Source organism: Ictalurus furcatus, chromosome 25 (genome assembly GCF_023375685.1).
Source record: "Ictalurus furcatus strain D&B chromosome 25, Billie_1.0, whole genome shotgun sequence".
Taxonomy (NCBI): Eukaryota; Metazoa; Chordata; class Actinopteri; order Siluriformes; family Ictaluridae; genus Ictalurus; species Ictalurus furcatus.
The window spans coordinates 18,955,189-18,980,255 of record NC_071279.1 but is presented as its reverse complement, the minus strand read 5'-3'; the positions used below and the strand labels follow the sequence as shown (position 1 = coordinate 18,980,255).

Sequence of the window (25,067 nt, the reverse complement as noted above, 5' to 3'; positions counted from 1 at the left end):
AATCCTTACCATTATAAATTGACCCTAAAACTGGAACTCTGAGCAATATTGAGCATTACATCTGGACTCAGGTTCTAAGGAATGAGAATGTGCAAATATGTCTATGCACCTTATCCAGATCAGGTTTTGTTTCAAGGAGCTAGGACTATCCTGAGCCAAGATATTGAGGTTTCTGTGAACAGCTGTATAACCGAAATTTGTTCTGTGCGTTGACACAAAGATGGCCGTCGTAATTAAACCAAGTAAAAAAATAAATAAATAAATAAAAAACCTGGTGATTTTGCAATGACGATACATAGAGGAAATCACTCAAAAAAAAAAAAAGAGGGAAATTAAAACCAGTCGCACAACCTGCATTGGACAACTTGAGATGGAATGACCCATCTCGAACTATGGGTAATTTCGATGTGTTATTAACTGGTAGAACATCAGTAGTATATTTTCTTATCTCTAAAATATACTTCCATGACCTGCAGATTTCATCTCCTGAAATAATCATAAGGAGAAACAAATTTCAGACCCATCCAGGAACACTAATTATGTAGTGCACTTAAAAATTGATGTGATCTAGAATAAACTGAGCCAAATCAAAAAGATAAAGTACGGAGTTTTCCATCCAGCTCTTTTAGCCAACATTTGAAACTTTATATACAAACTCTCTGTGCAAAATTTGTATTCATGTAAAGAAATTAATGTCATCATTTCATAATAAGCATTGTCGCATGTCATTGGTAACGCTGTTAGTATTTTTTATTTCTTTTTAATCTACAGGAACTGCTAGAACGGCAGCAGAGTGAAGCGAAACTGACTGGAGAGAAGCACAGTGAAAAAAAGAGTAAGTAACCAACATCCGTTTAGGATCAGCTTCCAGGAAATTCTCCGACAGTACGTAGTGTTTTTATTATCACTATAACCCATGCTGTTATAGTAAAATCATCAACAATGGAGTGGTGTGATGAAGCCGTTACCACGCTGAAGTTCATTATTTTACTATAAAAGCACATCCTGAAGTGTTTTACTCCTCTTAAACCACAGCAAACTGCTAATGTTATAACTGATAAAAACGAATTTATAGTTACACTGAACGTTGTTGAGCATCCGTGACCAAAGTTATTTCCTCTTCTTACTTGCGTTACAGCAGCGATAAACAGTAATCCCCTCACCACCCTCTCTTTTTCCTCTTGAAGTTAATAAGACCGAAAAAACGTAGAAAATGTCAGAAAACGTAACTTTACAACGAAGCACTGACACTGGAGACTCCTTCCGTGCATGTTACGTAAACTTCTCCTTACAGAAAACGTCACCACGTCAATCATTCCACATGGTTTTTAATCTGTTTATGTGGCGCTTCCAGCGTACAAGTCCCTGTGAATGAGCTGTTGCTATGGAAACGATAACGTATTAGAACAAGGGCATGAATACGTTATTATAGATTTGTGACTTCTGAGCGATCAGGATGAGGGATTAAACAGCACCGTGGTGTAAGAGTAATGCTCTGATGTTCTGCGCAGGACGAGACAGCAAAGCAGGACTGTCTGGTACCAAAGGCATGTCAGGGTCCACATCTGGAGCCACCCTGTCCACATCTGCTGGTTAGTGTGGTGTCTGACAGAAAGAGGATGTTGTGTTGAATGTTGTGATGATGATGATGATGATGATGATGATGATGATTACAGGTAAGGAGATGCGGAGAGCCAAGCTGGCTCGCAGTCGTTCCCTCAGTAGCCACCCGAGCACTCCCAAAATGTCCAACTCTGATAAAACTCTGTGAGTAGAACAGCATATCTTCCAGTTCCATGACAAATTGATTGGAATATAAATAGTTTGATAATGTAGTAATTGAGTAGACAGTGATAAAAGAAACGCAGTGTCACGATTCCAAATTCGAAGAAATGTCTTTTATCATGACAAAATCTGCTGCATTTATCTTCCACATTAAAACTTTACAGCAGTGTTATTTGCTTGTCACTCTCCTTAAGGCAAGACTCTACAGGTAAACAGGGTCATTTATTTCGAATGCAATAGATCATAAACAGAGATTCAGTCAGTGTGACTTATAAGGTGCATAAGGGAACTCGATGTGTATATCACGATGGCACATAAACTGATATACAGTATACCAGGAAACAAGCTTTACAGAGATATACGGCATGATGTGCTGGTGAAGTGGGTGGAGCTTAAAGCTTTGTTCACAGTTGCTAAGATTCGGATGATGCGACGGTCACAAGTGGACCAAAACAAAAACCGTGACATCATTTTTTGATGAGTTTTGATCATTTCATTACTACAGTGTGGCGTAAACCAAATTGTGCTTTCCGGCTGTAATGTCTTGCCTTAAAGATTGTAATAAATGTTATAACGAGTCTCATTACGTTTCACAGAGTTCATTAACACACAATTTGTACTATTCCTTAGAAAAGTGAAGGAATCAGGAAGTTGTCCTGGATCAGGGAAGAGCTCCATAATAACAATTAATGGTAATTTTGTTTTGTTTTGTTTTTTCCCTTAATGAGCAACTCATCATGTTATATTTGTAAAACACGTTGACTAAAATGAGAACGTAGTAGCAATTGTGTTTCATATTAGACACCAGTATTTCTGGGGGAATGTAGACAATTGTGGGAGTTTTGTTTTAAATTCTTACGTTTAATTCTTAGGTTTATACCTCGGAAAGTGCTGTTAGGTGTTGCTAGGGAAGATGAGATGATCTCTTATAGAATGCAACAAGAAATACATAGACTGTGCTGTACGTGACCTTGCACAAAGGGGATTTTTGGAAGAGAAGTGAAAAGAGAAGAGAGTTTTCTGACCTGAAGCCATTACATCTAGGTGGCATGCACAAAGCATCAATAGAAACCATCTACAAGTTCCTACAAGTTCCTTCCTGCCTGCATGACTGAAGAGAATTCTGCAGTCTAACAGCCTTTCTCCATGTCTGCACCTCTCTGTCTCCTAGATGATGCCCTGAGACCCCATCATTTCGTGGCGTCCTCGTCCACGTCGCTGTCCCAGACTCCCTCCACATCGTCCATGCCCGTGCTGATCCGCAGCAACACGAGCAGCTCCGTAGAGCATCGCAGCAACAGCAGCAAAGACGCACAGTCCAGAAAACTCTCCATGTACGTCTCAACACTGTAGAGAAAATACGTTCAGCCTCAGAAGTAGGTTCTAACTGACAATAACATTACGTCTAGTTCAAAATGAGATTCAGGTTTCAATTCCAGTCATGCTAGGAGTGGGCGTGGTCAGAGGTTGTGCAGGAGTGTATGGGTATGGTTAGAAGGTCTGCTGGAATAGTTAGGGGTGTGGTCAGAGTTTCTGCAGGAGTGGATGGGTGGAGACAGTTTCTTCAGGAGTTGATGGGTGTAGACGGTTTCTTCAGGAGTGGATGGATGTAGTAAGAGTTTATTCAGGAGTGGATGGGTGTAGACGGTTTCTTCAGGAGTTGATGGGTGTAGACGGTTTCTTCAGGAGTTGATGGGTGTAGACGGTTTCTTCAGGAGTGGATGGGTGTAGTAAGAGTTTCTTCAGGAGTGGATGGGTGTAGTAAGAGTTTCTTCAGGAGTGGATGGGTGGAGACAGTTTCTGCAGGAGTGGATGGGTGTAGAGAGTTTATTCAGGAGTGGATGGGTGGAGACAGTTTCTGCAGGAGTGGATGGGTGGAGACAGTTTATTCAGGAGTGGATGGGTGGAGACAGTTTCTGTGGGGGTTCTTGGTCACCAGTAAGTTTTGTTTTACTGGGACTTGTGTGTGGAAAGGCTGTTCATTTGACTAACTAAAAAATAATAATTAAGGAATAAACATTTGCATGCTTTAATAGGAAAATATTCAATGATCAGAATCCTCTTACCACCACAGAGTTTTTATTTTCTTATTACAGCACGTCCCCAAGCACTTTATTCCTCTTATACCAGAGCAAGTTACCAACATCACACTATTTATAAAATGAATTTAACGTCTGTGAAACAAGTTATTTCCTAATCTATAAACGATTGCTTCCGCACCATGTCTCTCAAAGTTAATAATAACATGCCTGTCTTGTTACCAAGAGGCCCAAAGGCAATTCCGAGCACGATGCTACCCCCACCATGCTCTCAGGTGCTCTCGGGGTGTATTTATATCAACATCACATGACACGGCACACTCTACTCAACTAATTATCTGACTTGTGATGGAAACCAAAACTAATTTAGCAACACACAGAAAAGGTATCTAGGTGAATACTTATGCAATCACTGCTTTTTTATTTCAAACTCATTTTGCAGACTGTTTTTATTATGTGTTTTAGTACGTGTTCAGTAGTAGGCAGTAATTTGTGTAGACGTGTAATCCAAGTGAAACCGATTTCATTTCCAGATTGTAACGATAAAAAAAGTGTAAAAGTGCATGGGGGGGGTTTCTTATGCATGCTTCTGTATAATATATATTATTGGACTATTTTTGCTTCATGATGTTCACGATAAAGAAATAAAGAAGGAAGTAAATAATTTGTCCTCTAATTTTGCTTTAAGTTCTACAGATGTTGGCATTTGAAATACTGTAAGATGTGCCGTCTCAAAGTGTTAAGATTTTTTCTTCTCCCCCCCCCCGCCTGTGTGTGTTAGACAAAGGAAGTCTAACTCATTCGGCATGCAGTCTGGAAGGGAATGATGTACCATTCAGGTGAGGGGACTTTGACACGGAGCCTGAAGGAGAACCAGATGGTGATACGTTCGTCTTCAGGACGCTGCGTTCATCCCTCATTCCTCCTCTGGAGCAGAACCAGCTGAACTCTCATGCTCAGGCTGTGGAGGAGGAAAACAGGAGGCACCAGGATTCTTCTCACAAGTAAACATCGATCCATCTCTGCCTTATTTCACACCAAAACTTGTATCATTTGTCCAAAAAAAAGAGGAAGAGTAATAGGTAATCTGATGTATTTTATTTATTGAGTCATTTATTTTGATTTGTTTTTTCTTTTTTTTTTTTTCTTTTTGTATTATAGCATGCTTTGCAGAATCTTTGTTTTATAATATTTTCCGACTCGCTAGGATAAAAGTGTGTATTTTTATGACTGAGCACCACCTTTAGGAGTTCTGGGACTCTCCATTTCCACCAGTGAGATTGTTCCTGGTGCTTTAAAGCACCCAAGTGATTCACGCCAACACAGAACCCAAACAATAAAGCCCATGGTGAACACCACTCGTGACTTTTTGAAGTTTTTGAAGACTTGAATGAATTATTGAAGCGTTCTGCACAGAATTCTGATAGCAGTAAGGAATAAAACATGACAGGGCGGTGTGATGAAGTGGAGTTATTGTTTTGTGTATTTATACAGTACTTTTTCCTATAGCAGCATAACCCTGAGTGTTTTATTCCTCTTATACCATAGTAATCAGCTAACAATTGCAATTTTTATTTATTAAAGAATGACACGTCATACTGTACATCTGTACGTACTGTACTGTACAAAGGCAACTGTACATGTTGCGCTTTACCTCTTTTGAAGTTAATAAGCGAAAAAAAGAAAAAGAAAAAAAAGCAGCTTGCCATGTTACTGAGAAACCGGACAGCGTAAACTCCTCTGTCCTGAAGATGTTGGAAACTTACAGCTTTATCTCTGACTCTTATAAAGTGCTGACACTGGAGACTCCTTCCATAAATCTTACATGAATGTATCCTTACAGAAAACTTCACCACATCAACGAATCCACACATTTTTAATAACATCTGTTTATGTAGATCACCCACATACTAGTCCGTGTGCGTGAGCTGTTACTATAGAAACGGTAATGTATTAGAACTTGCGCGTTAATATAAAAGCTGCTGCTACGTACCGACCAATCAGAGTCCAGAATTCAGAAGCACTGTGGTATAATGGGTAATAATGACTTTAATATGGGTGAATTAGGTGGTAACATATAAAGTTAGCTTGGCCAGTAAGCATTTATATTAATAACGGTGAATTACTCCATGTAGATAACTGTTTACGCTATTACATTACATACAGATCTATACTTTGTATAATGGAGATTCCAGTAATGCTAATCAGTGCACAGAAGGAAGGGTATGCTAAATATGTTTTAGGTGATGCATGAACACAAACTTGACTACTTCGTAGTGGGGTTGATCACACGGCCCATGTGCAGCAGGGTTTTAGTGGCCTCGTGATAGATGAGAAACAGGAAAGGCCGATTGAAGGTGAGCCTCGGAGGAAGAGTCTCCATGAAGAGACTGCTGGAGGAGGGAGCAGCTGAGCCTCCTTGCTCATCCACTTCCACCAGGACCTTCTGCAGTGCCTGCAACCAGAAGGGGCCGTGATAACATCATACCACCATCAGAATAGCCAATGAAGCCCATCCCATTTTAAATAATCAGAACATGTGAGTTCATTACATAAAAATCCTGGCAGGTAGAAACTGAAATAACTGTGGGAGTGTGTGGGCGTGGTCTTGGTGTCTCAGGGGAAGGGTAGGTGTGGGTGGGATCAGAATGTATCAGGAGGAGGGTAGGTGTGGTCAGAGTGGCTCAGGAGGATGGTAGGTGTGGTCAGAGTGGCTCAGGAGGATGGTAGGTGTGGTCAGAGTGGCTCAGGAGGAGGGTAGGTGTGGTCATAGTGACTCAGGAGGACGGTAGGTGTGGTCAGAGTGGCTCAGGAGGAGGGTAAGTGTGGTCAGAGTGGCTCAGGAGGAGGGTAGGTGTGGTCATAGTGACTCAGGTGGAAGGTAGGTGTGGTCAGAGTATCAGGAGGAGGGTGGGTGTGGTCAGAGTGGCTCAGGAGGACGGTAGGTGTGGTCAGAGCGGCTCAGGAGGAGGGTAGGTGTGGTCATAGTGACTCAGGTGGAAGGTAGGTGTGGTCAGAGTGTATCAGGAGGAGGGTAGGTGTGGTCAGAGTGTATCAGGAGGACAGTAGGTGTGGTCAGAGTGTATCAGGAGGAGGGTAGGTGTGGTCAGAGTGGCTCAGGAGGAGGGTAGGTGTGGTCATAGTGACTCAGGTGGAAGGTAGGTGTGGTCAGAGTGTATCAGGAGGAGGGTGGGTGTGGTCATAGTGGCTCAGGAGGAGGGTAGGTATGGTCATAGTGACTCAGGAAAAGGGTGGGTGTTTTCAGAGAGTCTCAGGAGGAGGGTAAGTGTGGTAAGAGTACGTTCAGAGGAGGCTGGGTGTGGTGAGAGTGTGTTCAAATTAGGGTGGGTGCATTCAGAGTTTCTGCAAGAGTGAATGGGGCATGGTCAAAGGTTCTGCAAGAGTGGACAAGGGGTGTGGTCAGAGGTTCTGTGAGAGTGGCTAAGGGCATGGTCAGAGTCTCTTCAAAAGTGAACAAGAGGTGTGGTCAGAGTTTCTGTGGAAGGGGTGGGTGTGGTCAGATTTTTGTGGGAGTTGGTGGGCAGGGTCAGAGTTTCTGTGGGGTTTTTAGATTTTTTTTATATATCTTCACAATGTTTAGTGTGAAAGCAGTGAAGGGCAGTGCAGTAATTACAGTTCTGCCCATTATTACAGTTCTCTGTCCTCACTCCCAGGCTGCTGCCCCTCAGTTCCCCACCATCCCACCCCCGCTGCCCATTACTGATCAGAAATGGATGTACGCTACCTCAGACAATTTCAGCCCAGAGGTTTTGCTGATTCCTGTCAGATCTGCACTGCTATCCTGGAATTTGGTAAAGCCCAGACTAGGGAGGCTGTTCTTCAGAGAGAAGGTGTACTCCACAGAGAACCTGGGCAACATGACCTCTAACTTCCTGTGGAGTGATCACATGACCAAACATACATTACTATTCAATCACAGTTAATCACTGATGCATTGCAGTGTTTAAAAATTAGCTCCTGTGTTAGCCTGTAGAATGGTGTGTAATAAACTAGCCCTGACATACGTTTTCTTCAGCTTTGCTACCCATCCGAGGAACACTTCAGCAGTCAGGGCTTCATCCACAGACGTGTAATCTACGTCTTCATCCGGCAGGAGGACCAGCATGGCGGTACCGTCGATGCACCGCAGCTTCAGAATGCCCACCTTCAGAGATGGGTCATACGCCAGGTAGTATTTATCTGAGCGGACCATCATAGGCACCTGGACGATGTGGTACTTATCAACATAGAACCGCTCCTCCTGAGTGAAGCTGGCATTGAACGGGAGCTTCCACTGGCCTGGTTGAGAAAAATAGAACATATTCTATTACATTAGAACCCTTAAGGTAGAACCTGAAAAGTGTTTCTCTACTAGAAGGATTCCTTAAAACTTAAAACCCATTTTTTCGGACTCCAAGAGCTCTTTCTTTTCCAATGAACCCTCAAAGAACCATTGAAGGACCCAGTTTCCCATATCCGCTAGAGCGGCATGGGAGCTGATCTGGTTCTCCGTCTCTCTCCAGAGGAGCCAGGCCTAAATATTGAAGCAGCTCTTTACATGCATCTGTAATAACACAATGTGGTGTACACTGTTAGAAGATTCAGAACCCATAAGAATTCTTGGGTTATCCCAAGAATTATTTTTAAGGAATCCTTAAAAAATTATGTACAACAATGCATTCCTCTACTAGAAGGATTCCAAGAAGAACCATTTTGTTGGAAGCTATGAGCCCTTAGTTATCGAATGAACCTTTTATGAACCCTTGAAGAACCCATTTTCTCTCATCTACTGGAGCAAAACTGGGATCTGGCCTGCTTCTCCATCTCTCTCCATAGGTGCCAGACTTTACTGCAATAACATCTGCAATAACACAATGTTGTCACTGTTCGAACACACAAATTTAGGTCAAGGGTCCTTTGGTTATCCCTCTGCAGGAATGCTTAAACGTTCTATGCAGAACTGTACAGCAATGTGTTTCTCCACCAAACAGGTTCCAAGTAGTACCCTTTCAGGGGGGTAAGGGCTCTTCATTTTCCAATAAAGAGCCCTTAAAGAACCCTTGAAGAGCACCTGAGAGGTTCTAGGTAAAATAATGAGCAGTAATTCAGAGTTTGTATGGCACAAATAACCAGATACACACACTCTTGGTAAAAACAGGTTTGTTGAGGGCACTTCATAAAAGGGTTCTGCTTTCAACCCGTTCTGATACTTTTTTGTAACATCCTAGATAAAACCTTAAGCCTTCTGAATCTACAGATGTTCACACGTCATGGTGTGTTGGTGCTGTCCTCAGGTCCTCGTGCATTCTCAGCTGGATGATCTAACACATGAGGATAGGAAACGCAGAACCCTTGGAGAAGAACAATGAAGCACCCTGATTGGTCCTCACCTGTGTAATATGCAGCACTGATGAGCATGAGCTGGCTTTGAGGATCCACGGCGTCCAGCACCTCCCTGACCTTGTTCCCGGTGCTGCCTGTAACATACTCACTCATGCTGGCTTTAGTGGCTTGCGTGTTGGAGAACTCCACACTCTTCACATCTGCGTTGTAGAACTTCTTCACCTGGCTCCTGAAGCTTTGATCAACCTCGAAATCCTGGCTGATAAACAGACCCGTCGCTACAGTCTGAGCTACAGCTTCCCTCATCTGCTGCAACAACGTGGAGATCCGGTCCGGTTCTCCGTCTCTCTCCATAGGAGACAGTTTTAGTGTGTGCAGCAGCTCTTTGAGTGTGTCCTCTCCAGCTCCTGCTGACAGAGACGCCAGGCTCAGGGTGGCTGCTAAAGGGGAGAACGCAAAGTTATCGTCGCTCGTGCTAGCAATCCTGCGGTACAGCGCCGTGGCGAAGTCAGCGCTCCGGGTGGTCAGCTCCTGCACGTCGACGTTCTGCGTCTGACCGTGAATACCTGCGGCGAGGAGGGTTACGCTGAGCAGAATGAAGATGTTCTCCATGGCTCCTGTTGATGAAAGTGGTACAGAGAATCACTATATGTGATCGTTTTCAATTAAAATCCAAAGCACTGAACTTTTTTAGACTGTAACTACCTAATAAAAGTCAATACAATAATTGTTTTCATTACATTTTTTTATGTGCAAATTATTCAATAAATCATATACTCTAAAAAATACATCAAACAACGAAAGGTTGATGCGCTGTATATTTTACAGAGCTGGGGTGAAAGGATGCAAATATAGCAGTTATATTAATATCATGAACATTAGCCGGTCTCTTTATCCGTATTTTGTATGTGTAATGTTAATTGAAATCAACATTTTTTGCTCGTGGTGCGTAGATTTAATTTCTATCCTTGTTCAATAAAAATGAATCTGTTGCTGATATCCCCATCCGAGCCGGCATTATATCTGAATATTATAAACACTGCGTCTACATTCTAACGTTGTGAGTAATATCTGCAGGTGAATGTGTTACACTGGACGATCGGCTACATTAAATATACAAAACGTCTGCAGTGGAGTTCCTGAGCAGTCAGTTTTTATCCTTGTACAGTCCCAGTTAACGCTTTCTTCTTGAACTTCTCTTGTTATCTCTCTGTGTAAATGAGTGTAAGAGGACGAGATAAAGTACACAGCGTGATGTAATCTAAACCAGAGAAACCTGCAGAAAGGCTTGCGTCTGTGCTTTAAAGTTGACATGGACAAAGGGCAACATACGGATAAACACACTCTACCTGGTCAATACTGACCGGGAATGTGTGCGAGAATGTTAGTGTGAAAGCCTGGACAACATGTAAACTGTAATAATAATAGTAATCCTACCGCTACTAATAATAATAAGAAGCAGAAGAAGAAGAAGAGGAGGAAGTAGAGGAAGAAGAAGAGGAACAGGAAGAAGAAGAAGAAAAAGAAGAGGAAGAAGAAGATGAAGAGGAAGAAGAAGAGGAAGAGGAAGAAGAAGAAGAAAAAGAAGGGGAAGAAGAAGAAAAAGAGGAAGAAGAAGACTTTGTTATTGTGTTATTCTAAAGAAAAATCATGGCACATTTCACTGATGTCTCATTGTGTGTTAAGATTATTTTATGACTCCTACAGTCTCAGAAAAAACTACCGCATGCTACTTTTCCTTGTTGCTGGGTTGGTGCTCTCCAGTGTACACCATCTCTACACCATCTCTACACCATCTCTACACCATTTCTACACCATTTCCACACCATCTCTACACCATTTCCACACCATTTCCACACCATTTCTACACCATTTCCACACCATCTCCACACCATCTCTACACCATCTCCACACCATCTCTACACCATTTCCACACCATCTCTACACCATTTCCACACCATCTCTACACCATCTCTACACCATTTCCACACCATCTCCACACCATCTCTACACCATTTCCACACCATCTCTACACCATCTCCATCTCCACACCATCTCCACACCATCTCTACACCATCTCCACACCACCTCTACACCATTTCCACACCATCTCTACACCATTTCCTCAGCATTTCTACCTTGTAGTATGTATCTTTTATCTAGAAAGGTGCATGTACTGTACTTATACTTGCTACACAACACCCACACCGCCTACTGTACATTCCTTTACCACATCCTCTGTTCATTCATCTTCAGGAACCACTTTATCCTGTATTATATCCTGTTTTTATAAATATTTATTACATCTTTAAATATAATAATGCTCTCCTATAATACTATAATAATACACGGACAGTCGTGAAAAGCATTGTGTGTGTGTGTGTACCAAATGATATTTGTATTTGAATGTGTAGTGTAGTTTATCCCATTGTTTGTTAAGATTCTCCTGCAGTAATATGACTCCTACACTCAGTTGTACTCTTGTGTAATAACGCCAAGCGTACACCTTTTCTACCTTTTACCTAGAAAATGCCTCTACGGTATATTTAAAGCTTTACCGTAAAATAACATAATTAGGCTATATTTAGGCTTTCACATTAGGAGGTACAGAAGGTAAGAGCACCACCCCAGTGACAAAGCACAATTTCATACCATTTGTTTATTTAATTTTTTCCATCCCGAAAAACGTGCCCTTCTTTTCTGACTGTGTAATGACGACGAACACACCTTGTTGTTGTGATATTATTATTATTATTATTATTATTATTATTATTATTATTATTATTGTTATTATTATCATTTCTAAATACCCCAGAACATCACGAATTTCACCATTACATCATTTGTAAATGTTATTTTGTAATAATGACTCGCCTCTTCTGTTTTGAGTGTGTGTGTGTGTGTGTTTGTGTGTGTGTGTGTGTGTGTTACAGGCCTGTATTCAGTGCGTCTACAGTATATGAGTGTATTATTAATCAGTGATATTTCTCATTATAGATATGGGATGTGAACCCGGTGGATGATTGTAACTGATCTCTGAGAATGAACGCGTTTCTGTTCCATGTAAACACGCAGCTCTGTAAATAAACGCTGCGTGATTACCGCATGTCCGTTATTCTGCGTGATAATAACCGCACTCTGACTGTCATGCGCTACTTACAGATGATCCTCCAGCACAGGAACAAGCCGAATCCTTTCGAAGTATTTCTGTTCAATAATCAGCAAATAATCCTGAAGCAGAGGGAGAATATTCACGGATTAGGAGCGGATCAGCAGCAGCTCGGTGCGGAACGCAGACTGAACCGATTCACCAACACGGCTCTTACACAACACCCAGGATGAAGCCTTCATCTGGGTCTGCACACCGTCACACACCACTGTAGAACTGATCAGAATAATAATAATAATAATAATAATAATAATAATAATAATAATAATAATGCGGAAATCTGAGCTGAACATGGCCACGCCCATATTCACTTAAACAAACAAACAAACAAATGTAACCATTGAAAATCTGAATGATTATATTTCTGCACATTTATATATTATATTAATAAAGATTATTATGATTTAGAGTTCTGTGCAACACATCTTACGCACTCTTATGCACTTTTAAATTTAGCCTATGAGTGAAAGATGTTTATGTTTATTTAATATATTTGCACATATATATTTCATTTCTAGTAAAAGATTTGCATATAGGTATTACAATCTTTAATATAATGTTATAGCCCTTTATTTTATTGTATTAATGAATGTATTTTTAACCCCGAATAAAATGATGATGCACGCTGTTCTAACATTTTGCCAGCAGAGGCAGAAGAACCATGCAAATAACCAGTGATGTGTCGTTCACAAGTGAGTCGGCTCTTTGATTCAGTTCTTGGAGGTGAACGTTGAGCGCTAGCGGTGGCGATTTCGATTCATCCCAGTGACTCGAATCTTTTGATGCAACAAAAACATTCATTCACCGACCCTTTCCGTAAATTACATCATTACACAAGTAGGTGGCGCCAGTGAGTGTCTTTTTACATGTTAGCCTGTGAGTACAGCAAGTCATTGTTTCATTCACTCAATACATTCATTTAAAAACGCTTTAAAAACTGTTTTCACCAGATAGGATTTAGTATTATGATTTATTAACATTGGCATGTCCAATGCACAAAGAGAAGGTCTGATGAATTTATTCGCAGGAAAGACATTACACTCAGTCAGTGCAGGCTAGTTTTGAGAGGGTGGATATGAATGTAATTTAAAAAAAGAAAAAAGAAAAAAAAAGAGGCAATTTTACATATGTGTATGGAATAGTTTTCAATGCTTCAATAATTTAAACAAAATAGTCATCAGTCATTTTTACACGTTCGTGTATAACGGGTTATGCTATGAACAACACAACAACTCCACATAAGGCTTGTCTTAGTGCTATACAGTTTTCAAATGCACTTAATACATCCATCCATCCATCCATTTTATATAGCGCTTATCCTACAGGGTCACGGGGAACCTGGAGTCTATCCTAGGAGGCATGGGAGCAAGGTGGGGTACACCCTGGACCGGGTGCCAATACATCGCAGGGCACAATCACACACACATTCACATTCACACACCCATTCATACACTACGGACACTTTAGACACGCCAATCAGCCTATCATGCATGTGTTTGGACTGGGGGAGGAAACCGGAGTACCCGGAGGAAACCCCCGCACACTCCCCACACACAGGGCCGTGGCAGGAATCGAACCTCCAACCCTGTGAGGTGAACGTACTAATCACTAATTATACAGCATCGTAAACAGATTAATCCATCTGTACTGTACGGAAAATAAAAACAATCAGCAGTCAAAATATCTTCAGATTTGAGGGGGAAAAAAGGTTGTGAGATCAAAGAGTCGATTCTTGAGTCAAATGAACCGATTCACTCCTCAAAATATATTGCAGATTAACATTGTAATTAATGAATCAATTGAATTTTTTTTTTAATCAGGTCAAAATGTTTTTCAACAGTATTACTAATACAAAGACTATTGTGCGTAACTGTATTTACCTCCATATCTTTCACATAGTTTTAATGTTTTTTTTTTAATCATTCATACATGTCACGCGTTTGACATTTCTTATTTCGGTTATAAATCAATTAAAAGCATTGCATAAAAGGTAAACGTTGTTTATTCTTATTAGCAGAAGCAGCAGATAGTACCTTCGTTATGAAAACAGCAGCCGTGAGACGCTGTGCCAAGATGCCTCAGCATTTCTATTTTTATTAACCCTTAAAGTCCTGGATTATTGATGATTTATTCAGGATAAATCACATGCAGGAGCTACTGTGCATAGGAAAGTCATTAAGCGTAATTAATGTCGTTAAGAGAGTCAGGAACTCTAGACAGGTTTCATGGTTACAAAAATCACACCAAATCACATGCATTTTGTACATTATATATATATATATATATATATATATATATATATATATATAAATAAAAAGGATGTTACATTTTTAACAAGGCGTTTGAGGTTGGTTTTTTTTGTTTTAGTGCAACAAATTCCTTCACATTTATAATCATTTGAATGGAAACCGTTTCTGCAACTCTTCAGTATAGCACTAGGTGACTTTTCACCTTAGAACCTCGACTTCAGAACACGGAGCTTCTCGGAGACGTTATAAGGTCACCGTGGATCTCAGTCTACCTTTTCAAGTCTGGCAGTGAACCTTTCGCTAGCTGGCCACCGGGATTTGCTGAGTGGGGACGTTCGCTCTGCTGCTCGGGACGTCGATGTTGGGATCATCGTCCACCTGGTAGCACTTTCCCAGGTTCTTGATGATGTTGAAGTTATAGCGGGCTGTCTCCGCGATGCTGTTCTCCAGAAGCCAGCCTTCTGACTCAGAGTCGGGGTTTCCTAACTTCAGCACATTCTCCATGGAGGTCTGCAGGTAACGGACTCCCGTGAGCACAGCAAGCTTTAGAACAGAGAAGAAAAGAAGAAGAGAAGAGAAATGTGAAGATCAGAAGAGGAAACTTTTACCGTGTTAAATGGAGACATCTGAAAAGCAGGGCCGCTGAAAGGCTCGTCACATGTCTCTGGGGGTTCTTTGAGCGGTTAAGGCTTTTAGTTTGCTAAAAGGGTTCTACTTGGAGTCTTTTCTGAAAGGGAACACCTCTGTTTAGGGTTAAACCCAATTCCAAAACAGTTGGGACGCTGTGTAAAATGTAAATAAAAACCGAATGCAGTGATTTGCAAATCTCGTGAGCCCAGATGTTATTCACAATAGAACACAGAAAACATATCAGATGTTTAAAGTGAGGAAATTTACCGTTTTAAGGGAAAAAATAAGGTAATTTTGAATTCTATGGCCGCAACACGTCTCAAAAAAGTTGGGACGGGGGCGACAAAAGGCTGGAAAAGTAAGTGTTATTGAAAAGAAACAGCTGGAGGTTAATTGGGAACAGGACAGTAAGATGACAAAAAGAGGATCTTAGAGAGGCGGAGTCTTTCAGAAGTAAAGATAGACAAGAGGTTCACCAATCTGCGAAAAACTGCGTCTACAATTCATGGAACAATTTCAGAATAATGTTCCTCAACGTAAAACTGCGAAGACTCTGGATATCTCATCATCTACAGTACATATCATCAAAAGATTCAGAGAATCTGGAGAAATTTCTGTGCGCAAGGGACGAGGGTGAAAATAAATATCGCATGCCTGTGATCTTCGGGCCCTCAGGTGGCACTGCGTTAAAAACAGGCCTGATTCCCAACTTTTTTGGAATTGGGGTTGTAGATGGAAACACTTAAAACACCTAGGACACGCTGTTATAGGAAAATAATCCATGATAGGGTTGTAACTCTGAAGTGGCGTTGCTGTTACCACCCCAAGTGCTTTATTCCTTGCTTCATTACTTGTATAGTCCTCTTATATCACAGCAATTTTCCAATTATTTGGAGTTATTTATGAGCGACACATCATGCTCTTTATCCCTTTGCATTTACAGTAAATAGTTCCTGTTCTTACGTATGTTACAGCAGCTATAAACAGTCATTCCCTCACCAGCCCCTCTTTATTCTAAAAACCATGCAGCTTGCCATGTTCCCAAATAAAATCGCAAAACACAAACTCTTATGTCTTGAGAATGTAAGAAAACCTAAAGTTACAGCTTTACCTCTGACGTTGGAGACTCCTCCTTCTGCAAATCGCCTTCCATATTACATTTACGGCATTTGGCAGACTCTCATATCCAGAGCAACTTACAATCATTTCATTTATACATCTGAGCAGTTGGGGGTTAAGGGCCTTTCTCAAGGGCCCAACAGTGGCAGTACTGAGGTTTGAACTCATGACTTTCTGACCACTGAGCTACCACTGAGCCACCACTGAGCCACCACTGAGCCACATATCAACAGTTACACACGTTTTTAAACCCTGATGGGTTGACTTGAGAACTACAAAATGAAATTCAACAGTGGAAAGTTGAGTGATTGATATGTGTCAGACCTCGAAGAGCCAGATGATGAGCACGATGAAGCCGATGGACTGCATGATGTGGGTGTAGTAATCCAGTAGCGCGTGTCTGCAGCCCTTCTGGTTCAGGTTCAGTTCCTCCGTCTGGTAGTCGTAGTTGTAGTGTGCAGAGCTGTTGGTGATTTGGTGCTGGATGCAGGGCCGAGGGGAGAACAGGTTACAGCAGCTGAAGGGCACTCCGTCCAGGAGGTACTTCCCCTCCACGTTGCTTCTCTGCCGACTAAGCGGAAGAGGACGCAGAAGGTGAGCATTTGGTTTAGATTTGACCTGAGCTAAGCTCTGTACAGAGTTAAGTAGAGCTCATCTCTGCAGAGTTTCTGATTTGAGACTCAGGGAGCTTTCACACACATTAGTCTGGTTTTGTTTAGTCTGAGGAAAATTGAACATTGATTTGGTTTGTTTGCTGTAATAACTGCACGATTCGACTATAGTGAGAAAACGATTAGATCATGGATCGATCCAACTGCATGAAAAAGACCAAACAGTGCAGGGTTTTTGGGATGCCGTCGACATTTTTCTGTAGATGTGAACTGCTAAACTGAGCCAACGCACAGAGCTGTAGTGCTGCAGGAGATTCTGGAGCTTTAGGTTCTCCATGCTCTCAGTACATATTTCATAAAGCTTTGTTTACTGTTTTTGGTTTGCTGTATTTCTGAGTTTTGTGAGTTTCTGAGTTCACAATTTTTATTTTTGCTTTTTGGATTGTTTAATGAATGAGTCTTTATTGGTCACGTATACATTACAGCACAGTGAAATTGTTTTCTTCACATACTCCAGCCTGTCAGGAAGCTGGGGTCAGCCATGATACAGCGCCCCCTGGAGTAGAGAGGGTTAAGGGCCTTGCTCAAGGGCCCAACAGTGGCAGCTTTGCAGTGCTGGGGCTTGAACCCCCGACCTTCTGATCAGTAACCCAGAGCCTTAACCGCCAAGCCTCCACTGCCCCGTTTCATTATGTGCAGTGTGAAACCAAACAAAACCAAAGAGCAAATGAATCAAAACAAATAATTTCCCTCTGATTCAGTAAACAAAACAAACCAAAGAGCAAATGAATAAAAAGAATCAATTTCACTTTGATTCAGAAAACAAAACAAAGAGCAAACGAATCAAAATAACAAATTTCCTTCTGATTCAGCGAACAAACCAAACCAAAGAGCAAATGAATCAAAAGAATCAATTTCACTCTGATTCAGATTCTACAAACAGACTAATAAGTGTGGAAGCCACCTTTTTTATATTAATTTAATATTTTTACCTTTTTCATTTTGTATTTTAATTGTCCTTTATATATATATATATATCTATTTCAGTACTCTTCATTTTTCAATCACTTTGATACTTAATTTTATTATCTTGAGGGATTTGAACGGAGCTTTCGTACAGCACTTAGGTCATCATTTCTTGTTTTTCCTATGCGCTTTGCAGATAAACTTGACTTCTATTTAGTTTAGAAAAAGAAAAGTGTCAGAAAGTCTTCCCAGTAGAGCTGTAGAATTAAACATCTGAAGGACCACTAAGTACCCTTTTTTAATTCTAAAACTTTAGCTTAGCATTCTTTGTTAAAATAATAAATATGAAATTTGATTCTACTCACTTCATCACTTCACTGCTGGTCATGTCCAGGTACTGGTTACTGACCCACTGGATGTGAAACCAATCTCTAAACCCATCATTTCCACAGCACTGGAACTGGATCTGCAGGAGATCAACGCTATGCTTGATGTAACAGCGCCCGGGCATGTCCGTGTCCTTGTAGTAGTGCATGGCGTCCTGCAGACCAGAAAACAGAGCTGCTTCCAGGTCTCTGCGCATGGTGTAGCACATCAGAGCTTCCACCAGGATGCAGAAGGTGAAGAAGAAGGTACAGATGATGTACGGCAGCATGAGGATCTTCCAGTGCAGGAAATTGTCCACGTCCACGCAGTCGTAGCAGATCTTCCCACCCAGGAAGTTGATGCCACAGGCGGCCAGGCCCACGGTGATCAGCATGTTTGGCACAGAATGGACGTCGTCGGCCATGAGCTCTCGTCTTTTCTGGATCTCCACTTTTAAGAAAAGGCCCAAGCTGAAGAGCACGAGGCCCGTAATCACAGAGACCCAGTTCAGCACCCACAGAGCCTGGGCCAGCTTGCCTCGACTCGTCTTAGTGAAGGTCACCTTTAAGACTGCCATTTTATTGGAGATATTAGGGCAGTAGGTCTGGGGGGAGAAGGTGAAGATACGGTCAGCAGGGCAGAGCAATGGGAATGGGGGAGAGGGTTATTTCTAGTGGCCCCTCGTAATCAGATTAGCTGAGGTGGCCTGAGCTGCACTAAAACCAAGATGGAGGAAATCTCAAAGTTACAGCTTCACCTCTGACTGGTACAATGTGCTGACACTGGAGACTCCTTCCATAAATGAATCTCATTACAGAAAATGATAACGTATTAGAACGAGCGCATTAATATAAACCTGAGATTTGGAGCTGGGCTACTGTCAGAGCTGCTGTTATAGAGAATTACTCAACACCTTCTGACCAATCACCATCCAGGATTCAACAGCGCTGTGGTGTAGCGTTATCAGAACAAAGCAATATTGGGAGCGTCGTAAGAAACTGTGATATTTCTGCATTATAATACACACAAATAAAAAAATTCATTATAATAAAAATGCTTATAGAAATAAAGTACAACGTCAGACATCCAGATAGGATTTACCAGCATCTTAAGAACAGACACATACCTTCGTTTTCCCCGTGGTCACGTTCTCCTTACGTGAGATAGATCCATATATATTTGAGTTTCAGACATATTAATATCCCCTTTTCACGCCGGTCATTACTGATATATTTTCAACTGAGCACAGAGAGATGGACGGAGCAGTGGCCTGCCTCTGAGCCACGTAATCGGCTTACCGTCAGGATTTAATGGAAAAGCGCCAGACTGCCTCGACCAATCCAAGTTCAGAGGAGTGTTTCCTTGTCTGTAAAATCCAGATGCACGCATGCTGAAGAAACACAATACTCCTGTTGCTCTAGTGCGCTCTTCGAAAAGGTTCTATTGGGTTCTATTAGTTTGACCCCACTGGGGGAACCTTTAAAGTATCTGTATAGCATCCCTCTACAACATGGGATCTCAACTTTGGTGGTTTCCTGAGGAGATTTTTTTAACCGACTATTATTTCTAATGTAGGTCTATGTACATAAACATGATTTATGGAACATTTAATAATAATTCACAACTGATAGTTAAATATTATTATTATTATTAAAATCTAATTAGTCTTCACTCAGTGTGTAGCTCTTCTTAATCACATGTTGTAATCCAACTTGCTGAATTGTTACTCAAAATGGCCTTTAACATGCAAATAAACGGATTTTTTTCTTTAAAAGTTAAGAGGAAAATTAAAAAATTGTCATATTTAAAAATTTCTTACTACAGATCAAATAATCTCAAAAGATTTGTGCCACACGGTGGCATCGGAGCGATGGACAAGTGACGAAGAGCCGCTCAGACGCTCCTAAACACACATCTCTGTGCTCAATAGGAACTGTCATTACATAAGGAATTGATTCCTTTGAACTGTTCACTCAGTGAGTCAAACTGAGAGCTTTGATTCATTTGATTCACCGTTCAGAGCTTTGTAAAGATTCACTTTGAAATAGTGTCATGACAACATTAGCACATATTAACATAATTAACATTATCTTCTTAATGTTGAAGAAGGAGCTAGTCAGAGCTCCACAAGTCAAAATTACCAACATAATGAAAAACATGCAACTTTATAGACCTATTTATAAAAGATATACATAAATAAATAAATAAATAAATAAACCCTAAAACACTACATTTATATATTTAGCTGCCGTTAGCTTTCACTATGGTAAACAATCTCTGGAACAACAACAAAAAATTGAATAAAATAAAATAAAAGAACCCCCCCCCCAAAAAAAAAAAAAAACAAGCAGGAACAAGCACATAAATTCTAATGGTTTCCACTACAAATACCATTACAGTACAAACCATCAGCTAACTATTACACTATTACCATTACCATTATTGGTCCTTAATGGTATCCCCTAGATATAACATGACATGAACAGAAGGCAACAAATTTCCAGCAGAGACCCACATTAACGCCAATACAATTCCCATTATAACCATTAAAACCATTACACATTCTATGAGTGTTTCTACTGGGTTTTTTTTTTTGTCCAGCAGGGTGAAGTGTTATGCGGGGCGTCTTGAAAATGTTTAAACTATGTCATGAACAAAAAGTGATCAGACAGGTTTGTCGACATATTCTGAGAAATCATGGAGGCATGCTATTATTGGAAAATAACCAACTTCACCACATCGCCCTGTCACTCAGTATTTCCTGATAGTTATCCGATAACAGCATGACACACATTCTAATCCTTCATGTCCATACAGTATGAACCGGTAAATAACATTTCCTCTGCTAACAGCCCACGAGAGGAACAATCACAAACGACAGGCTCGTCTGCTCGGGTCCTCACTAAAACATCTAACAGTTTGTTTCCCAATCGCTGATGTCATGTGTGGAAGGCGCCAATATTATTGCACCCAACGTGACCATATGGCCCTGTTTAATCCAAATGAATCTGATTAAAGAGCACAATTATATAATGAACACATCACACTGATAGTTCATGAGAAGGCCAGCTTTAGAGATGTAAACATACACAATGTGAGATGATCTCTCTCTCTCTCGCTCTCTCTCTCTCTCTCTCTCTCTCTCTACGTGCATGTGCACTAGACATTGAATAAAACATAAAGTATCGCTTTATGTCAAGATTCTAAAGCATTATAACCATCGTAATAAGAAACGAAGCCTATCGCATCCACAGTGGAGCCTTTGTGCACGGCCCAGTTCCTGGAAACGCTAATCGCATTTATTAGCCAAACGTCCCGTTGATTAGTTCAGCAGAAAAATGTTTCATTTCATGTTAAATGTGCTACAGAGGATAATCGGGTTAGCGTCTTGTTCCTGTTTCCTCTCCGTTAGCCCACGGACTCCTGTTCTCGAGTTCTCACAGGAGGAACGGGGAACGTGTTGTGTTTACGGAGGTCACCTTTATTCACACAGAAATGCAGTAAAACACAGATAGAAATAAATAAATAAATAAATCAGCAATCAGTGAGTAGGGTGGTAAAAGTATTTAAGAAAAAGAAAGTGGGACGAAAAAAAGATGATTTGATATTACAGACATTAAAGACAACTAAAAGCATTAAATTAAAAATACAATATGATACAAATACAATAAACACGTTAATGTTAAGGAATGTTAACGAAGAGAAATTAAATTCAATCAAATATTTTAAAAAATGTGAAGAAATAAAAAATATCTTAGGAAGAAATAAACAAAATTAAATGACATTAAAACAAAATAGTATATATTAAATATGTTTTGAACCTATGTTTTATGTGTTATACAACATACACCATAGAACCTTTTGTTTCAGACAGCACGATTTTTAGGTGAGCAAAAGTATAGGAACGGATCAGTCTTGAAGTTAATAAGTAAATAACACTTAATATTTGGTTGTGTTTCCTTTGCTTGCAGTAAGTGCATCAATCCTGTACTCACTGACACCAAACTGTTCGTTTCTTCTTCTGTGAAGCTTCTCCAGGTTTCTCCTGCAGCTTCTTTCAGTAGTTGTGTGTTTCGGGGGGTTTCTCTCTTCAGTCTCCTCTTCAGGAGGTGAGGTGCTGATCAGTTGGGTGAAGGTCTGCTGATGGACTTGTCCAGTCTAAACCCTTCCACTTTCCCCCTGATGAAGTCCTGTGTTGAGGTGGAAGTGTGTTTTGGATCGTCGTCTTGCTGCATGATGAAGTTCCTCCTGATTCATTCGGATGCATTTCTCTGTAAATCTGCAGACAGGATGTTCCTGTAAACTTCTGAATTCATTCTGCTGCTCCATCATGAGTTCATCATCAATAAAGATTAGTGAGAATGTTCCAGAAGCAGCCGTGCAAGCCCAAGCCGTGACACTACCTCCACCATGTTCCACAGATCAGCTTGTATGTTCTGGATCATGAGCAGATCATTTCTTTCTCCACACTTTGGACTTTCTATCACTTTGGTAGAGGTTCATCTTGGTTCCAGAACTTTTGTGGATCGTCTCTGTATTTCTTTGTGAATTCCAATCTGATCTTTCTGATTCTTACTGCTGATGAGTGGTTTCCATCTTGTGGTACGGCCTCTAAATTTCTGCTCTCGAAGTCTTCTTCGAACGGTGGATTGTGAGATCTTCACCCTGCCCTGTGGAGGTTGTTGGTGATGTCACTGACTGTTGTTTTGGGGTTTTCTTCACAGCTCTCACAATGTTTCTGTCATCACCTGTTGTTTTTTTCCTTGGTCGACCCGTTCGGTGTCTGATCCTCAGTACACCAGTGTTTTCTTTCTTTTTCAGAACATTCCAAATTGTCGTATTGGTTACACCCGATGTTTCTGTAATGACTGTAATGATTCTGTAATCTGATTGACTTTCCCACTTTTCTCAGCTTCAAAATGACTCGCTTTTCTCCCATAGACAGCTCAATGATCTTCATGGGTCAACAAATGCATTCTTCACAGGTGAAACTGAAGGCTAAAACCAAGAGTAGATGTTCAGAGCTTTTTATAGTTTAATCAATCTAACAGGACACACCTGGGTAACAAGAACCACCTGTCAGTCACATTTTTTTTTTTTCGTCTACAAATCGGGTGTTCTGATACAAAGCGTGCTGTGTTCTGTGTCTTTTAACACGTCTACGTATAAATACCAGGAAATAAAAGCTGAAATTCTAACCTCTCTTCTCATATTCATCTTGTGATCTCAAACCCAAATGTCTTCAGTCTACAGCAAAAAAAAAAAAAAAAAAAAAAACGATCTGGCCTTGCCGTTCCAATAGTTTCGGAGGGGGGTGTATAATTAAGGTTCTTGTTAGAGCTGTATCAGGCACATGTTAGTGGAGAGCTCAGGGCAGACCCAGGACCCGCTGAAGAGATTACATCTCACGGATGGTTTGGGAAAGTCTGGGGACGCCCAGGAGGAGCTGGAATCTGTGGCCGGGGATTGAGATGTCTCGGCAGTCTGTTCATCCAAACACACCTGACGTGACTTGAAAAAATAGATATCTGATTGCATCTTTAAAAACCTGATTCTACTCACATACTAACAGAGATTTACTGAATAAACATTACACACACCCAGTAAAATAAACACACTCACACACACCCCCCCCCCCACACACACACATTCAGATACATTTATTACCTCAGAGTCATAGACTCTTCTCAAAACTCACCTCATTACTAACCTGCTCTGTGTGTGTGTGTGTGTGTGTGTGTGTGTGTGTGTGTGTGCGTGTTTATTTTTGTACTGATGAATATGTGAAACTCGCAGCAGTAGAGAGTGTGATGTGGGATCAGTGTAATGCGGTTGTACCTGTTCAAGTGCGTGTCCATTCGGTTCATCATCATTCCACAGAAGAAAAAAAACTAAAGTGTGTGAGTTTTGTTGATGTTTGAACAGACCCCCCCCCCCCCCCACACACACACACACACACACAAACACACACACACACACACACATACACACACATAAATTATGTAAATCAGGAGAATATACACAATTTCTATTTTCTGAAGGAAATACACAGAGATTCCAGTGAGCTGAAAGAAAGTGCTAGGGTAGCGCAGGGTACAGTGGACACACCCCTGTTAAAATTGGTGTGGCTGTGTTCAGAATGAACCAATCACATTCAATCTTATGTTCGAAAGAATCTCATTTGTTGAAAGATATCGATCAGGAGAAGGGTACAAAAGCATTTCCAAAACATTAGATACATCTTCCATGGAACACAGTGAAGGCCATCATCAACAAAAACAGGACGTCCGTCCAAAATGTAGAAAAGGACAAGACACAAACTTACCAGGGAGGCTGCCAAGAGACCTACAGCAACATTAAAGGAGCTGCAGGAACATCTGACGTGTACTGATTCCTCTCTGCATGTGGCATCAACGGTTAGGGCGGCTAGACCGAAGCCCTTTCTCACAAAAAACATCCAACCTCAAGTACATCACCCCAAACCATGTGGAAAATGAGTTATGGTCTGATGAGACCAATTCCACAAGGTACAATCATTCCATAATTCCAAAAGTTATGTTTGGCACATGAACACTACATCACCAAAAGAACACCACACCCAGACCTGAATCCAGCTAAACATCTGAAGCAGGCTCTGCACAGGAGGTGCTCTTACGTGTCAGGATGTGCCATGCTGACAGAGTCTTGGTGGGGTGTGCATACTTATACAACCAGATTATTGTACATTTTTTATTTTTCCTTTTTTTCACCCTCCTAAAAAGTTCCTGATAATTTGCAGTTTCACATCAAA

At 41.0% G+C, this 25,067-nt stretch overlaps 3 protein-coding genes across 15 annotated transcripts in view; 1 reads left to right on the top strand and 2 right to left on the bottom strand.

Annotated features, from left to right (window-relative positions):
* ppp4r4 (protein phosphatase 4, regulatory subunit 4) overlaps positions 1 to 5,182 on the top strand; it is a 28,575-nt gene extending 23,393 nt beyond the window's left edge. For 9 of the 11 annotated variants that reach the window (XM_053613884.1, XM_053613883.1, XM_053613880.1 and 6 more), the window contains 6 exons: positions 772 to 835; positions 1,512 to 1,592; positions 1,677 to 1,767; positions 2,416 to 2,477; positions 2,957 to 3,119; positions 4,606 to 5,182. In XM_053613884.1, the coding sequence (XP_053469859.1) occupies positions 772 to 835; positions 1,512 to 1,592; positions 1,677 to 1,767; positions 2,416 to 2,477; positions 2,957 to 3,119; positions 4,606 to 4,651 (507 nt within the window). In that variant the 3' untranslated portion in view covers positions 4,652 to 5,182. Of the gene's footprint in view, positions 1 to 771; positions 836 to 1,511; positions 1,593 to 1,676; positions 1,768 to 2,415; positions 2,478 to 2,657; positions 2,830 to 2,956; positions 3,162 to 4,605 lie in introns of those variants that run through there. The other 2 variants (XR_008384643.1, XM_053613879.1) reach the window with 2 other exon arrangements.
* A 663-nt stretch (positions 5,183 to 5,845) lies between these two features.
* Positions 5,846 to 12,485, bottom strand: serpina10a (serpin peptidase inhibitor, clade A (alpha-1 antiproteinase, antitrypsin), member 10a). Its single transcript, XM_053613894.1, has 5 exons — positions 12,328 to 12,485; positions 9,215 to 9,784; positions 7,850 to 8,123; positions 7,570 to 7,717; positions 5,846 to 6,279 (listed from the first exon to the last, which is right to left on the bottom strand). The coding sequence occupies exons 2-5, from the start codon at positions 9,777 to 9,779 to the stop codon at positions 6,091 to 6,093; spliced, it is 1,176 nt and encodes a 391-aa protein (XP_053469869.1). The 5' UTR covers positions 9,780 to 9,784; positions 12,328 to 12,485; the 3' UTR covers positions 5,846 to 6,090.
* Positions 12,486 to 14,885: 2,400 nt separating this feature from the next.
* Positions 14,886 to 25,067, bottom strand: prph2lb (peripherin 2-like b). Of its 3 annotated transcripts, XM_053613892.1 has the most exons (5): positions 19,404 to 19,585; positions 19,134 to 19,286; positions 18,277 to 18,881; positions 16,659 to 16,905; positions 14,886 to 15,128 (listed from the first exon to the last, which is right to left on the bottom strand). In XM_053613892.1, the coding sequence occupies exons 3-5, from the start codon at positions 18,852 to 18,854 to the stop codon at positions 14,886 to 14,888; spliced, it is 1,068 nt and encodes a 355-aa protein (XP_053469867.1). In that variant the 5' UTR covers positions 18,855 to 18,881; positions 19,134 to 19,286; positions 19,404 to 19,585. The 3 variants fall into 3 exon arrangements, with proteins under 3 accessions (XP_053469867.1, XP_053469866.1, XP_053469868.1); XM_053613891.1 differs by lacking the exons at positions 19,134 to 19,286; positions 19,404 to 19,585 and adding an exon at positions 24,603 to 25,067; XM_053613893.1 differs by lacking the exon at positions 19,134 to 19,286.